The sequence below is a fragment of the Vipera ursinii genome (assembly GCF_947247035.1).
Source record: "Vipera ursinii genome assembly, chromosome: 2".
In the NCBI taxonomy this organism is placed as follows: Eukaryota; Metazoa; Chordata; class Lepidosauria; order Squamata; family Viperidae; genus Vipera; species Vipera ursinii.
In genome coordinates this window covers 253,357,530-253,375,345 of record NC_139513.1, presented here as the reverse complement: position 1 = coordinate 253,375,345, position 17,816 = coordinate 253,357,530, and the positions used below count along the sequence as shown (strand labels likewise).

The window sequence follows — 17,816 nt, the reverse complement described above, 5'->3', positions numbered from 1 at the left end:
CAGTAATTGTAGAGCAATAGGTCATCCAAACATATCTCTCAAGCACCTTGTGAAATTGGTGAAATCTTAATTATTGTGTATGTGTGGGGGTTCCTCTGCAGGTCTTGTCTTCATCACAATAATATTTGTCATTCAGTCACGGACCCAAAAACTACAAATGTGGACAGAACATTTCACAAAAAATTGCTGACATTTGTTATGAATTTGTTTGATGCTGAAGTGTTGGCATTAACAAGAAGGTATTTTTTTTTCCTTTTAGCCTTCCTATTTATACTTTGAAGGTGGATTTTGTTATACAGTAAATGTGTTCTCTGTTTCAGAGATAGGCTGTCCTTAGAAAGGTGTACATTAAACATTAGGGCTGTGCATCACTTTCAATTCAGCAAAAAAGGTGCTTTGAGTTTATAAAACTTAAAACAGCTGTGCCTTTTACTAGAATTGTGCAGCTGCCAAGCACACTGTCATTTGACCTAAGAAAGACATGTTTGATTTTTAAAAGAGTTTCAGGCGAGGGCCTACATTTGTGTCCACATATGCTCCAAAGCACCTTCTTGCTTTCAAACCCAATGAGGTGTACAGCCCTATTACAATAATTAACTATTTTGTGACGTGTATTGAAAGGATTTTAAAAAATAATAATTTTAGCTATTAAAGATGTTCTGTTTTATTTGAAGTTTTGTGCATTCTTTAACTGCAGCAAATTAAAATTATTTTACACAAAAGGTCACAATTTGCTATAATACACAGTAAACCATACTGGAAATTAAGAGACAGAAATTATATATTACGCTAAATTTCCAGAATGCAGTTCCTTCCTGTGGAATATAAAATCCTTATCTTCATTACTATATAATGAGTCATAATTTTCCCCACAACTTTTAAGCTCATATTTGTGGGATGAGAGTCCATTATTGCCTGGTATCCTCCAGAAATTGTGAATTGTATCATTTTCTTTGTTGCTTGAGAATTAACAGGTCTTGCTAATAGGCAGTCTTGATACTCATATTTATTGTATGCTGTGGTTGAACTATTGAACTTCAGCTATTATAGTCCTTTGTTTGAAATAACAGATGGGTTAAAATATTTTGTTCTTCAAGAAGCTGCCTCTAAAAGACAAGACAGCAAGCTTCTACATTTTATATGGTTTAAATGAGGCCTAAAGCATCACTCCATTGTTTATCACACATTATAGATTCTTTGTTATGCTGTTAAATTCTGCAGATTTTGACATATGAACTCTAATAAATTAAGTAGTTAAATCCAGAAATGATTTTTTTTCTTTTTACAGGCTTTATGAAGAAAGTGACTCACATAATCCGCTAGTGATGCCACAGACAGTTCTTTTGAGCACCTTTTGGTTAAAAAATGATTCAGTGCTTTTCAACAAACAAATAAATATTCTGATAGACTGGGTCATATATTCATATAGAGAAAAGTACAGGACAATTGATGTAAGTGATTTACCTAATACAAATATAAAGAAGGAGAAATAATATTTTTAGATGTTCCACTTTCTCTCAGAAAGACTCTGTTAATAAATATTTGTTGTTGCATTCCTTCAATGTAATACATACTTAATATTTTGTAGCGTGGTACAGATTATATAAATTCTTGTATATTAAATATACATCTAGTGACTGTTTCTTGGCAACAGTATAGACAGCTTTTTTTCTCAGTCGGTGAGATAGCTGGCAGGGAAAGTCACAAGTTGATCTGACAATTCTTTCCTGCCTTCCTATGCACCGTGCCGTGTCCTCCTTCCCTCAGTCTCCTTGCATTCGCACACATGCACCCAGTCCTTCCCTTGACTTCTCCACACTTACATGCATATATCCAAGCCCTCTTTCACTCAGTCTCCCTCTACTTGTATGCTTGCACCCAAGCCATCCTGTGATATTCCTGTGCTTTCTACTTGGCACTCCCGCCACTTCCCACTTAACAACCTGTGCATCTTGGAGTTACAACAGTGATAGCTGGCCAAGTCCCAACTCTCATAACTCAAAGGCTGCCTGTAGTGCTGTTAACCAGGTCTTAATTCTGATGCAAACTAGATGAAACAGATGAAGTTTATTCAGAATTATAAAAATAGAGGCTTGACATGATTAATTCTAGTGTATTCAAAATTATTCATACAAAAACAGTGTACCTGAGAGGTAGATCTATAGAGTTCATGGTAGCATCTTCTGCAGGAAGAGGTTTCTTTTGGGCTCCATTCTGTTCTTTTGCCTCAACAAAGATATGGCCTTGTTCAGTGCTCTTGCATGTTACTATGAATGGTATCTCAATAACTGCAACACACACACACACACACACACAAATCTAAAAGAACGATCGAACACCAGGATAAAATACAAACAAAACTGTTTAATACACTTAGCTTTCGTTGGCTGCCGATGTCAGAGTAAAATGCTAGAGTTCTGGGAGCTTGCTTATAAGGCCGGTTGTTTTTGTGCCCTGCTCATTGAGTGGGTTACCGGTCTACCTGCCCCAATTGACTATTATTTCTAGCTGTCCCGCATCGGTCTGTGTGTTTCTAGGCTCTGGAATCATTTCTTCATGGTCTCTTTCCTTGTCTGCCTGGCTCGTGTCCGAATGCCTGTAGGTTGGTTCCCTAACGGCTCTTGTTTTTCGGCCACCGCCACCCTTTTTGCTGTGCCCAGGCACCCATCCTTGGTTCTTGTACAGGATGCATTGGGGATTCCTCCCTTTCGAAGGTTGTAGTTCTTTGTCGTGTGGGCCCACATTTCTGATCCTGCATGGGCGGGGCTCGCACTCACTGTGAGTTGTAACGTACTTCCCACTCCCTTAGTGCCTGGCAGGCAGGCAGTAAGTCTATGTGGCAGTTAATCGAGTGCCCGTCCGACAACCAAGCCTCCTTGAGTAGACAGCTGCCCTTGGTGGTATCCTGGGCAATGGTCTCTACACCTGCAAGGTCGAACATATGATTGCAGCTGGCCATGTGTGCCCATACCTGTGAGCGTTGTTCTTGCCATCTGATGGCCAGCTCATGCTGGACTTAGATTAGATCAGACAGTTTCTGTAGCTTCAGATTGGGCCCACCGTCTTGAATCACTAATTTCTGTATTCTCCTAGCAACTTAGAAAACATTTTTATTTATTGAAAATGAAATAATATAGAGACTAAAATGAGTGTATGTTAGTAAATAACAATATAGAACTTGTCCTCTTTTTCAGGTCTTCAAACATGAAATAGCTGAGATATTAAATTCAGTTTTGGGAGCTGTTGTGGAATATTGGATTCTTTCAGGCTTCATAATGGACAGAAATATGTTGCATTCTGTAGCGGATGACCTTGCTTCTTATATTGCCATTTCGTGTGATGGTAATGTTAATAATTATTAATTAAGAGTCCAGAATTATAGGCCTTGTTATTTATAGCCTTTATTATATATAAATGAAGAATTTGTTTTACTGTTTGAGTATGTAGAGCCTACATCTACAATTAATTCTCTGCAACTGTTCTTGACGCTCCTTCTTCTCAAGGTTTTTTTTTAAAAAAATCTCAGAATCCAGTGATTGACATTGTTAAGCTACCCATGTCATGTGCCTTGATTTTGTGGAGCATTACACTAATTCTTTATTTTTTATACTGTAACTTAAGGTATTGATTACAAATAGTTCTTGCTTAATGGCCTCAATTGGGACCAGCAACTTTGTCTCTAGCCTTCCCCAGGCAAATCAGACAGGAAACATGACCAAATGAGTTAATTCTAGTTTATTATAAGGCATTTAACAAAATGTTTCAGGTCTGAAAGTACAAATCTTCCTCTGTCTCCTTTTACAACCTGACATGACATGATCTTTTCTGAGTTTCTTTGTCTGTTATGCAGCTGTGGGCTTCCCACCTCCACTCTTACCCCCAAACTTTCTACAAACTAAGTGAGAAATCATCTGACCACAACAGACTTAGACCTCACTTCTGCTATGTTTGTTAAGCATACTATTTAAACAACATCATGTGATCAGAACTTATTATTTTACTTCTGGCTTCTCCATTAACTCTGCTTGTCAAAAAGTAGCTGTGAAATGCACAAATTGTACCATGGGGTTTTGCAATCTGAATGCTGATCATGTAGCCCTCAGGATCCTGAGGCAGTCGTAAATGTGAGGACCAGTCATAAAGTTACTTTTTCAGCACCATAACAGTCATTAAGCAAGGATTACCTGTATACATAGAAAAGGCCAAATTGGTTAGGAGTCATAGTAAACTGAAATCTCCCTTGTCAAATATTGTTTTGTTCAAAACAGTATGGAGATGGTATACCACTGGATGTTTGGGGGAAGGTTTTATTAATTTCTTCGCCTACTTTACAGACCTGAGATTCCTGGTGGTCTCTCACCATCCTGCTTTTCTTTCTCAGTACCAGTCAAGTCGAGTGCTGTCACCAACTATAACAGTAGGCAGTATTCAGAAAAAAAGTGAAGATTGTTTAATGTATGATATAAATTATATAATTTATATAAGCTAATTTATATAAATTATATAATTTATATAAGCTAATTTAAATGAGATTAATCATTGTCACTCTAAGACATTCTGAATGCCTTAATATCACAAATTGGCCAAGGTGACAAAAGCCACATGGATTATTAATATTAACCAAAGAGCAGACTATGAAAAATAAAATGTAGTTTGGCACTGTGTGTTTTGTACACACTGATGAAACATACACCTTCCTCTTTTTTCATTTTAGTATGCATTTTTTATTTAGGTGTTATTGTTGTTTTAAGTCAGTGTTGACTCTTGGTGACTAAATGAGCCTTGCAGTCTTTTTGGCAAGATTGCAGAAGTGATTTGCTATTGCTGGTTTCCTGGCACTGAGAATGAGTGACTGGCTCAAGATTACCCACTTGCTCTTGCCTAAGGCAGCACTAGAACTCACAATCTCCTGGTTTCTAGCTTGATATCCTAACCACTATACCACACTGGCTGCATAGTATGCAGAATATAAATTGATTATATATACTCCACCAAAAATTTTATGTACCTGTCAAAATTTCTAGAATGAACTTCTCATTCATACTTTCCTAATGAATTATTTTGAATTTTTGTAAAGTATATCGTGAATATAAGGCTAAAAATATTTAAGTCATACGTCCTTAAAATTGGCCTCCATAGGTAGATGATAGAGCTTGTAATTCAGAGCTATATTCTGGTATCCGTTTCCAACTGACTGTATAGAACTACAACAGATTCTATTTGCTACATCCACATTTTGAGATAGGAAATTGTATACACCACTAATAGCTTATGCCATATATTAGATTTCAATAGACATAATGTAAATCAAAGTACGTACAGGCATATTGGCAATGGCTCTCCTAGTACAGGTTTTGAGATTCTGATTAAAATTGTAACAATTTCATTTGTATTAATAAAAATATTGCCTATTTTTTTCTCTAAATGCCAACTTGACTCATTGTTTTTTCTGAATCTGAGTTTTACTTAAAAACATAGTAGAGATACAGATTTTGTTTAGAGATATGTAGCTTTTAATTTAAGCGTGAAAACCTGATAAAGATTGTGTTGAAAATTGTTGCTCTTTTTATTAATTTAATCAGTTATTTCAGACAATTAAATTAACAATAATTACTATTTATAATTTATTAATACTACAAAAAATGTAAGGTTTAGCAAATATTACAAGGGATTTTTTTCCAGATTACTGGTCTAAGATTTAATGCTTGCTCCCCTTATTTTTAGATTTTTCATATGAAGAATTAAAAGTATTCATTTCTTCTATCCCATCTCTGTGGCTTGAAATGTTTGTTGCGGAAGCTGTGTTTAAAAATCTGTATTTCCAAAACAGCACTCTTCTTTCTAATGAACTGCTTTCACTTCAAAAAATGGTAAGTGCCATTTGCTCATTTAATCTTATTCTGACCTGTCCTTTACTTTTGGCCTCCTCCCTCTCTCTCTCTTTCTCTCTCTTGTTGTCAGTCTGCCTGTTTATCAGAAGTGTGTGGATTGTAGAAGTGTCCAACCCCCATCTTCTCAAGGAAAACATGCTCTCTGTCATATATAGTACATAAAGAATAATGTGAAGATCCACAAACATGATCTTGGAGAAACAGTATGATAGCAATTAGCAAAACATGATTCATGCCCATAATTAAAGAAATTATTTAAGACAGGGAACTCCAAACTTGGCAACTTTAAGACTTGTGGACTTCAACTCCTATGCTAGCTGAAGAATTCTGGGAGTTGAAATCCACAAGTCTTAAAAGTTGCCAAGTTTGGAGATTCCTGATTTAAGAAAATATTAGAAAGAAACTCAAAACTTGCTTTGACTTAATTCCTGAGTATATGAGGGAGGGAGGAAGGAAAAATGCTGTCAAGCTTTCAAAATCCTGTTACTATACCCTATTATCAAGAAAATTATTTGTGCAGTCTGTATCTTGACCTGGGCTGCACTGAAAAGCTAATATCCAACTGAATATGATAATACTATTTACATTTTGCAAACTTTCCTATTTTGCATATCTTCACATTCTTATGATTCATAATACACTGAAATCCCTGCAGTGTCTCTCTCTTAAAATTCCACCCAAAAACTTTGTATATGTATCAGATCATTCCCATCTTGTGGTCTACCTAGAACATTACATTTTCTTTTGGAATTTTCCTTTTGAGATAGCAGGTATTCTGATGTGAACACCAGTATCATTTACCTGTACTGTAAAAACACTGACTATTTGTATATTAATACATGAAATTAAAAAGGAAATTATGCTTTCTCTTTAAATAAAGTTTGATTCTGTTTGTTAAAGAGAAGGAAGGCCAAACCATCTGCTCAGCCATGAGTTTGCACAATGGAAATTACTATACTTTTTTACATTTTTTAACCATGAAAAAGGCAGCACAGTGGACGAGTCAGTCTCTTTCACGCACTAGTGAGGCAATGCCTGGAAGGCAATGATGGTCGAGCCCCCTCCTCTGTGAAACGGGAAGAAGGACTGGGATAAAAATTCAAAAGATTTCCGAGAGGAAATTTAAGATCTCTTTTTCATGTTAGCGACTTAGTTTTCTGTTGCACCTTCAGATTTCCTTATCTGAAACTGTGTTTCTTACAGTTTTTTTCTCTTATCTAAGCCATTTCATTTGCTCGGACTCTTGTCTGCTGTGGCCTTTATTTAAGTAGGACCCTGGAAAGGGGCCAAATAATTATAGTTCCATGTGAAAGTTTAGGCACTTCAGGTCAAACTGTGTGTTTCCTGGGGGACCAAAAGCTAATATAACCTCAGCACCCAAGGTACAAAATCAAACACAAAGCTTGCTTCAAATATGAGAACATATTTTCTGTTTATGTGCAGTCATTATATGCTACATATGTATAAAAGAATGAAGTATGCAATGCAGATGCATGGCTTGTGTTGTCATTGCTTACACCTTTTCTGCAAATGCCCATACTTCTGACATACAGTATTTCATATTTTGCTCTGAACTAGTGGAACAATAGTTCACAATTTTTAATTTGACAAAAGATAGTGACCTTCCTTACCATTGTTCTTAAAACTAGAATATATGAAAAAGAGTTTCCAACAGTTGTTATTGACGTAGTGAAGTTTAGCTAATAATCCTGGACTACGGGCAGGCAGAGGAAAGTAACGTTGCATTTCTTTGCTCCAGCTGAGCAAATAATCACTTTGTATATTTGAGTGAAAGGATTTTTTTCCCCACCTAGTTTAGGCATCTTTCAGTAAGATAAACATCATGGTAGAAATGCCAGCAGAGAAGGTATCAGTAGACAAGCACTTTCCTTCTTTTCTTCAGCTTATATATATCAGTTGCATCTATTGTGTCCTTCCTGTCAATAGAAGGCTTGGGGAGGGTCTGGTTCAAATGAGGCCACGGTAGACATTTTCAATTTGTTCTTTTCTGCCATTTTCCTACCATGTCCTGTGTATTGTGGGACAAATTGAAGGGAGGGAAGCATGACAGAGTTAAAGAACGAAAGATGGAAATAAAAACCATCCTTTTTCTTAGTCCTGATCAGATCAATCTCCATTGAATCAAAAGGCCTGTGGACAGAACATACTGAAGGTATTAAAAAAAAAGTTTATTAATTTTTCAAGATGGGTCTTGCTAAATCACACGTTTTTTCACCTTCTTGAAGAAAGTGTAGCAAAAAATCAGTAAAAAGGCTAGATTCAGTCCTGTTTGAAGAACAATGCAATAGATCGAAGGCTACATTATGGTATATAGATACAGTACAATGTTGTCATAATCATTGAAAGAGAGGACTGTGTAAATTTCTCATGCTACTTTTTTCCCTTGTATTTTTTTCTGCTATAGCAGGTTGAGTCGTTTTGAATTCCCAGTAATGTGTATCAAAGCCGAAGAAATGTGTTTCATGGGAATTACTTTGGCATTAATAATGATGAAAACCTGTTGTGTAAACTCAGAGCATGTTCACCTGAAAGATATTATTTAAAGATGTGGGCTTTAAATGCAAGAAAAGACTGGTAGTGCTATTATAATCTTTCAACTTGCTCAGACTAAAATGTCGCTCTTGCAACAGGTTTCTTGCTATCTACCTACTTTACAAGCTGGAGTGTGTGAGAAAGGGAAGATGCAGAAAGAAAAGAGAAATAAAATAGGGCAATGGCCATGCTCTGAGTCTCAGAGGGCATTACTGATGCTAAGTGGCGATAAGCAGAACCAAACCAATGTCCTGCCCGATGTACCGTAAGTAACATCTACACCACCACTAGGATTCTGCTTTGAGGGACAGCTTCTGACCTGACCCATTTCTTGAACTCTAAGTGACCTATGATGTCTGCAAATTATTGTGCTTGCTGTTTCAGTGACGGGCACGTTTGTTTGTTTTTTGTGTGTACAAGGGTGTGTGTATCTTTCCATGTACACGTATTCTATATACTGATTATTCTTATTTTATTGAATTGTGGGGATAGATACATGCTGCTGTGTTAAATGTTGCTGTTTCTGTTTTAATTGCGAGCAGCCAGAATTGTGAATACTTTATTATTGTAACACACAGTAGTATTGCTTGATGTGAGCATATCATGTAATGCCCTCTTTTCGATGCTTGCTTATTTGCAGTGTACAAACCAAGGATAACTTTGCTCAACTACCAAAATATATCGAAAGAAAAACCAAGCCTACCATATTGCATGGCAAAGAAAATTGCCATTCTTCAGCTAACCATATGAATGTTCATAAGATTAACCTTAAAGGTATTGTGCATTTCTAACATGCTAAAAATATGAAAGATTTGCAGTAAAGTAGTATCATAATTACATAAGCCAGCACCTCCCTGCTTTACATATTGCACACCGCCAGATACTTAAGTATGGGAAGTCATATGTAGACCCTTTTTTGCAGGATTCCCCCTTCTTACCTGGATGTGCCAAACACACCAAGTTTTAAAATTGAGAGTATACCTTAAATAAATCCATTTGGATCCTGACTGTCTTACTTCACTAATCCACCCCAATTTGTGCTTGGAAAGGATCAGCATTATCTTTTGATTTGAAAGTATAATTCTCTTGCTCTCCTCCACTCCTAAACATTTTGTGAACAAAGGCAGAAGGGTATGCTGTGTTACATATCTTTATTAAGCATATGGAGCATTTTGTTTTTCTCAGCGTTCAGCCCAAGCTATGCAAGGCAGTTTTACTGTTCATTATATTGGAATATAAATATTGAAAGTTTAAATAATCAGTTTGTAATTTGCCCAAGTTCTACTTAAAACACAAATTCAGTGAAATGCACTATGGTACAATTGTGATAGGATCTCTGACAAAACTGTGATGAATTTAAGCTTGACATTTATTAGGAAAGGTAAGAGCGATCCGATTAACAAGGTCTTCCTCTTATATTGCCTGAAATAAAGGGATTTTTTTTTTAAAAAAAAATGGTATGTTTTTTTATATTCTCAGCCTGTGCCAATGTTTCAAGAACGGAGAAACAATTACTTAAAGTTTATAACTTTTTCTTTGATTAATGAGATTATACAGTAATATAAATTGGCATATAATTATCATTTAATACAGAAATATTTGAAGGTAGGATATTGTACTTTCTTATAACAAACAACCAAATATTCTTTGCATAAATCTAATGTTCTGAATATAAAGCAAGGTCTGGTAAAGTGGCTTAATAGATTCAGCCGTGCGCAGTATGCTTTCCAATCAAGGGCTTGACTTTACCTTTCCTACATGTAGGTAAATAATGACCCAATCCAATGGCACAAAAGTTTTTTTTTTAAAGTGTTCCATTATTTATGTTGGGCAACATGTTTTCCATATGCTTTTATTCTGATATAGTCAGTTCATCAAAATATTGTAAATTAATAGTTTTTACCTAGCCTGCTGCAATTACACCACTACCTAGAAGTTTGCAATTCATATTTCAGTGGCAGATTTTGTTGTTTAATCTTTTTTTTTCTAGTTCTAAATGAGGTTGCATGTGTGGGGTGGTTTTTAAGAAAAAATAAAGATTGTTCCATTCGTTTCAATCTCTTCCATTTCACCCATCCCCCACTTTTCACTCCAGTACTGTACACGAGCCAGACAGCCTTTTGAGAAACAGTAAACCATCTGTTACCAGATTTGAAGTTTCATATTATAGTTGAGTGTGTAGAGGCACTCGTGCTTGGACAGAAACATCCATTTGAATTACGCTACAAACGCTGTATCAAAAAAAGCCATGCACTTAATGTGGGTTCGTGAATATAATTAAGGGAGGGCAACTGCATTCTAAACTTTTGCGGCTTCAAATCCAAGCATTTTTGTCCATGTATTCTGTGATCATTTGGTGCTTTTATAATGTGACTGAAGCATTTTACAACTAGTGGGGGTGGGGGGGGGAGATAATTCCTAGGTTAACCCTTTAGTGGTGCAACCTTTGCTGGATCTGTGACTGAAGACAAGCTTGGTGGGTTTTTTAATGTTCTTTAAATATATTTGCACTGAGCAGAGGAGGAACTTTTTTATGAATGAATGTTCTGACAAATAGCACTCTTAATTCCTTTTGCTTTGCTTATTGCCTTGATTTTCTGTTTTGTTTACACTCTATGAATTTTGCATGCTAGGGGAGACAGCTCTGCATATTGCTTGCAAAAGCAACAATGTGAAGAAATTGGTTCGTCTTCTGACCGTACCAGGAATAGATATTAATGTTAAAGGTAAGTGGTAGAATTTTTTTTGTATTGAATAGGTATCATAAGCCTTCCAAATAATTATGAAAGGTATGTCTCTGTAACGTTCTTCACAATGATTTTCTTACCCATAAAAATACATTAAAAGCAAGACTTGAGTGGTAGCTTGGAACGAAAGGTTGTAGAACCAGTCATTTGTTCCATATAATTCTTGGGGTTTTTAATTAAGCACAGTAATTATTTAAAATTACTCCTACCTAGCCATTTTATAATTATAAATTCAAATCGGTAAATAGCCTTATCTCCTGGATAAGAATTTTATTTAAATTCTAGTAGACCGGCACCATTTTGACTTCTAAAAAAATCTTAATTTTAATAATATTAGTAATATAAATTTGCTTTACGGAAAACATATTTTTAGATTATTGCAAAATTGCAATGGAATACTTCTTTCTTTTCAAATCAAGTTAAAGTACCAAATTATATGTGATTTTTTTACTGAAGTTTGTGTAGAAATGTGTTATTTTTTTAGAAATTTGAATTTCATTTTTATGAACATCCCAATATGGATTTTGCTGTTTCCTCAAACTCCTCATAATTTATAATTCAGATTATGCTGGTTGGACACCTTTGCATGAAGCCTGTAACCATGGTAGCACAGTGTGCGTCCGTGAAATTTTGCAGCATTGTCCAGAGGTAAACCTATTCAATCAAGTGGATGGGGTGACTCCCTTGCATGATGCACTGTCAAACGGACATGTAGCGATTGCTGAGCTTCTACTTCAGCATGGCGGTGAGTGCATTTATGCTAAATAAGCTTAGAGAAATTTGAATCTCTAAAAATTGCAGAGTATTAAAATTGGAGGCTGTTTGGAATGTCATTTTGAAAGCTGGAGGTTTTCATAAATATTGATGTGTATCTTGCCATATTTATACTCATTCATCTTGTCAGTTAAATTATTTGTGGCTGTTTTTTTATATTTGCTGAATTGCAGATTTGCTTTAAAGATTATATTAACAAACAATAGTATAGATTGCATTTCATACTATCCCAAAACTTGATTTTACATTATAGTACAATGAACTTCAGTATGCTTAGGCTGATTGCTTTGTGCCACTTAGTAACAATGTGCTTTTATTTACATTAAACAAATATTTGTTCTTTCTTCTGAAAAAGGTCTCTTATTTTAATAACAAAACACTAAAAACCACTGTAGATGCCACTTATACGACCTTTTGTGCCTTACTTACGTTGTATAACAGTTTACACAAACATATGCATGAGCATTTTATATCTGTAGACGCGTAGCATAGTTTGTAATCTTTATTATGCCATGTGTCGATCTGATTTCATTTTTTATCTTGTTTCTAGATTTATATAACTCAGTTGTGTAGAGTAAAAAAAAAAGTGCCGTACTTAGTTTTTTAGCTGAACTTACCCCAAATTACAAATTAATTCTGTTTTTTATTTGCCCTGGAAGGTTCCTTTGTATTTGCAGATGTCTCCTGCCCCCTAAAGGCTGTTAGCTTGATCTCTGTTTGACATTCTTTCCCAATCAATATATCCCTGTTCTTCCCTCTCAGTGTATATTTTCCAGAACAGTAACATAATCTCCCAGGTGTTTTATTTATCTACTGCACCATGCAGATGACAGGCCCAGCCAATACCTGGCTTCTCTTCAATCGGTCTAAGTGATGCAAGACCCAATATTACAGCAAGTCCAAGTCCTCAATTGAATGTGGCATTCCACTGACAGATGTGCATTTTTCCTGTGTGTCAATGAAGGATGGCCACTGGATGATCCCCTTGTCCTAAGGGAGAAGATCTACTTGCTCTTTCATTCATCAAGGTCTTCTGGCAACTTTACAGGCTGTGTGCTCAGACTTATCTTTGCTGTCAGTTGCCAGGCTTTGGCCTGTCAGAGATTTTGACAAGAGCTTGACAAGAACTCTGTGTTGCATATTCAGAGTAGAATTACTCACATTTCTTATTCTTCAGAACCGTTCAAAACTTTCACTCTTCATCCTTGTGCCTTTTATTTTTTTAAGTAACTATAATGCAACATCTATCTTTTAGAGTCGTGACATTTCTCTTTACTACAGCTAATTTCATCTATAAACTTTCACCACAGTTATACTAATATTAATCTGTTTATGTTAGTGCCGCATATTCTGCACATCTTTTAATTCTCACAACAATCCTATGAAACAGGTTACTTTGAAAGATGATAATTTGGCCAGGATTATCCAACGACATTTTTCTTACCTCAATGTACTGTATTAGTTTTAGCATAACAATTTTTAGGCAGAAAAGGGCATTCCAGTTAAATGTAGATAACAAGATTCTTCATGACCGCCCATGTTATTTGCCAATTTCAAAAAAAAAATATTTCTTATCCTGTGGTTTGCAATCCTGCAAAATCTAACTTGATGAGATGTTTTTCCTAAATGGAATAATGTCTATATGGCAGTGGGTTACATAGTAATAAATTTTTTCCCTATCCTAACAAAACAAAATATGAACAGTGATCATTGTTAAGAAGAAACAAAAGATCCCTACTTCACTCACTCTCTTTTACTTTCTAGTAAGTCCTGGATGCACGCTGTTAATCATTGATTAATGTGGACTTTTACAAACTCTGCACACTTGCTGAATTAGGGTAAATGCTTTCTAGGCAAGCTACTCAGTGTAGACATGTGGAAGCAAAAAAAATCATATGTTCCTTGACAATATAAAGATTTTATCATATCAAAGGCTTTTATATTAGCGTGATTTCCATGACTTTCTACAAAGTAAGAACATAATGGAAAGCCATCGCAGATGTTTACATCATTGTCCAAATTTCTGGCCTATACAGACATGAGTTGCCGTGGTGGATAGAGAGAATCCTAGAGGAAACAGAAGTACAGAAACACATCCCTTTTACGGCATAGTTAGGCTGCAGCCTGAACCAGATTGTTTTCTAGAATAAAAGGGAAGAATTTTGTCAGTTGTTTTTTTTTTAAATCCAATATAGCAGCGACAATGTGCTCTCAAAAATATATGAGTATTTATGCAGCTGGTTGAAACATTTGAAATAAAAATCTGGAAAGCACAATCTGCTAGCCCAATTCTGAATTATTTTGTCATGGAGACTGTTATTATCTGATATGATAACTCAGATTATGAGATGTCTACAAAAACCTGATTAATAAACTTTTATCTTAATCTGTTATTTCTGTTGCAAAAGATGTTGCAGAAGTATATTTACATAGATCATAATTACATACAGAAAGTTTAATGAAAAATAGACAAAGTATACTTAAAAACCAGAATGAATACTGTAATCAGATTTACTGATAGAAGTGACTATTTGTAGTTTAGGGTTCAACTGTGAGGTCCTTGGTGCTCTCTGAGCTTCGTTGTTTTCTTGCAGACATTTTATTACCAAACTAGGTAACATCATCAATGCTAGAAGGGAGTGGGGTTTTCTCCATTTTATATGCTATTGTTTGCCCTGTTAGTGTTGGTAGGAGTTGGTAAAGTTTAACAACGTCTACATACCATTCAAGAAAGTCAGTCAAAAAGCCAAAAAGGAAATAAAAAGACCAAAACATCTTCTCACCAGGAATCAACACCTAGAATAGCAGAGAGTAATACTAAAATTAAACATTAGCGCAACAATCAAGAACTAAACAATACCCCAACCAAGGAACCACTAATAAAGATAAATAAGCTAACTGTAGACAACAGCCTAAGAACCACCAAGATCACTCCCAGCAACACCGACAGGACAAGGCCTTAGTATATAAAATGAGAGCAAACCCCACTTCCTTCTATGTAATCAGATTTCTCCAGCTTAGTGGGATTTACCTAGAATTTTAGCTTTCATGATTATTGTTAGTTGGGATTTCTGGAAGCTTTATTTCAAACACAGCAAGGAAATATACTGGATTATATTGTAATATCCTATACTTCTGTGTCGGAAACACCAAAGTGCTTCATGGTGATGTCAGCCGGTGACATCACCATTGCTCCGGGGATGCCCTGTTGTAATATAAGCTGATGAAAACCAAGTAACAATAGTTTTGGATGTGTATGCCCCATTGCATCCCTATTGCATTCCATGTGTCTAGTCAGAAGACATTTCATTGAACTAATATGGCTTACAGGTAGTCCTTGTTTACTAACCACAATTGGGACAGACAACTCAGTCGTTCTTGGGCCTTCAGAATGCTGTTTGGGCCTTTATGTGAATCTACAGCTGGAGTAGTATGTTTGGAGTAGTCATGTAACTTTCTAAACACAAAATGAAAAGCAGAGTTGGGGAAAGTGCAGGAATGGGTAGCATCATTTCAAAAATGTAAGGTTGAAACAGGAAGCTTGAATTGCTTGGTTAAAGGCTTGAGTGCATGGAAGTAAAATTAGGATTTTTGTTCATTTTTTTTTCCTACTTTTCTATGCAGAACACTTCGATAGCAGAAATATTCTTGGGTCTGTCTACATATTTGAGATTACTTTCAATAATGTTCAGCTCTAGAGGACTGTGAAGCCCATTCCAAAACCAATATTTTTCTTTCTTGTAATTTTTACATGTTTGAATTGGAGGCATGTTTCAGATCATTGACTACAATTCTATCAGGATGCTTACATTTTTGCAAACAATTGAAAATATGCTTAGAATTGTAGCCTATTTTTGTACATACAACTATGTACAACAGATAAAAGTTTTTTTGAGGGGAGAGTTGGATCACTAGCTGGAGTCCATATCAAGCCTGGTTGCTGACAAGTTTTAAGGAATAAATTGTGTGCCACTTAAAACAACAGGAGCCCTCAATTTTGGAAAAAAAAACTTTGTATATGATTATGAGGTTCTAGGGAGTACAGTGAAGCATCTCCTCCAAAAAAAGATATAAATCTTGCAGTAACAGTTACTGTTAAGATTTTAGTTTCAATAGGCTAAAATCACACTGTAAAACATCATCTAATCTTGATTTAAATTATGCTATTTATCTAGTTTTTTAAAATCTGATTTTGTTGTGTTGCCCATCTTTAAGATTCATAGAGAGTCCAGCTATTTCTTAGGCACTTTCTGTCTACATATGTGTGCATATTTTCTGACTGATGTTTTGTCTCCTGCAGGATCAATATTGCTGCAACAAATAGATTCTAAAGGAAAGTTACCACTTGATTACATAAAATGTCCAGCAACTAAGCAACATCTTTTGAATATTGTGAAGCCAGAACAGAGAGTTGAGGAATTTCATGCTCAAGTACGAAGTAATTTCTATAATCAACGCAAAGAATTATGGATAATCTTATTTTGCAAGATGTTGTTAAATCTTTGTTCTGTATATGACTTATTTAAACCTTTTCCTATTACCTTTAAAAATCTTGGTTGCTCAGATCCACTCCTGGCGACAGATGACTGTTATAAACTTAATATGAACTCTTCTAATCATTGGTTAATAGATCTTTATTTTAGAGAGCTTGAAACTTTTCAGAAACTCCCAGAATATCTTCAGCAAACTATTGAGGATATTAAAAATGACCCAGGAGAACAAAAACAAGCTTTTTTCACAATGTTACAGCAAATTATAATTACAGTTCAGATGTCTGGTTCACATTTAGCTAACAAACCTCAAAGTTAGTGTGACTTGCCTAAAATACATAACTAACAATGTGGCAATTTTTGCTTGGATAAGTGAAACACATGAAAAGTTGTGTTTTGTCCCAACGTATGAAAGGTTGAAGACTGGCTTAGTTGAAAGCCATATTAGAGAACCCTAATATACAAACTATTATGATCATCCACTAAGGTCTCCTCTCTTTTGTGGAGTAGTTGAAGATATTTCTACTTTTACCCTAACTATATAGTTCTCAGTTATTCCTTAGTTCCGGAACTGCAGTTTACGCTAGCTTTAGAATATGTCAGGATTAGACAACTCAGTATGATTCTTGCTTTTTAATAATGAATAAACTAGTTTCTTGCAAATTTCTAATTCTTTGAATGGGTTGATAAAATGTTAGTCTGAGACCCAATGTGGTTCCTTCACATATCAAACAAATGGCAGTTATATTTGTGTGAATTTTGTTACAATACACAAGTGGGCTAAAACAACTGCCCTGCATTAATTCAGTTAATTTTCAAATTATTGTTATACAATGATGGTTTGATTGCTACACTGATGGGTTTTCAGAACGCCAGTCTGTAAGTTTGAATAATAATAATAATAATAATAATAATAATAATAATAATAATAATTTTTTGTGATGATGTATATATTCCTTTATATTGTTGTTAATACTAAATATAACAAGTCATTTTATGTAATATCTTGCATATACCTTTTAGAAAAATAAATGTCCCAAACCCTTTTAAACATTTGTACTTCATTTTTAAATGTATTGCCTTGAATATTTGCATTTCTGCTACTTTAATTGCTGCCAAGTGTTACTAAGCGATTAATATTTTGTGTTCAAATGTTCAAATGAGTCAAGTATATTGAATGAAAGAAGTGTTTTTCCTTTGAAAAAGGATGGTACAGGAAAGTAAGATTCCATCTCTGCTGCTACGAAATACCAGAGCATGGATATTTTTCCCAATAAGTCTACCTCTCTTCCCTTTCTTGAAAGGGACAAAGAAGAACTTTCAGTGTTATGATCCCCACAGAAAGATTGTTCTCACATACT

The 17,816-nt window shown here is 35.2% G+C and overlaps 1 protein-coding gene across 1 annotated transcript in view; it reads left to right on the top strand.

Annotated features, from left to right (window-relative positions):
• Positions 1 to 17,603, top strand: part of SLF1 (SMC5-SMC6 complex localization factor 1) — a 38,301-nt gene extending 20,698 nt beyond the window's left edge. The window contains exons 10-18 of the mRNA XM_083354735.1: positions 102 to 239; positions 1,289 to 1,451; positions 3,195 to 3,342; positions 5,725 to 5,870; positions 8,543 to 8,709; positions 9,085 to 9,218; positions 11,078 to 11,170; positions 11,754 to 11,936; positions 16,266 to 17,603. Of these exons, the coding sequence (XP_083210861.1) occupies positions 102 to 239; positions 1,289 to 1,451; positions 3,195 to 3,342; positions 5,725 to 5,870; positions 8,543 to 8,709; positions 9,085 to 9,218; positions 11,078 to 11,170; positions 11,754 to 11,936; positions 16,266 to 16,774 (1,681 nt within the window). The 3' untranslated portion in view covers positions 16,775 to 17,603. The remainder of the gene's footprint in view (positions 1 to 101; positions 240 to 1,288; positions 1,452 to 3,194; positions 3,343 to 5,724; positions 5,871 to 8,542; positions 8,710 to 9,084; positions 9,219 to 11,077; positions 11,171 to 11,753; positions 11,937 to 16,265) is intronic.
• Positions 17,604 to 17,816: the final 213 nt, after the last annotated feature.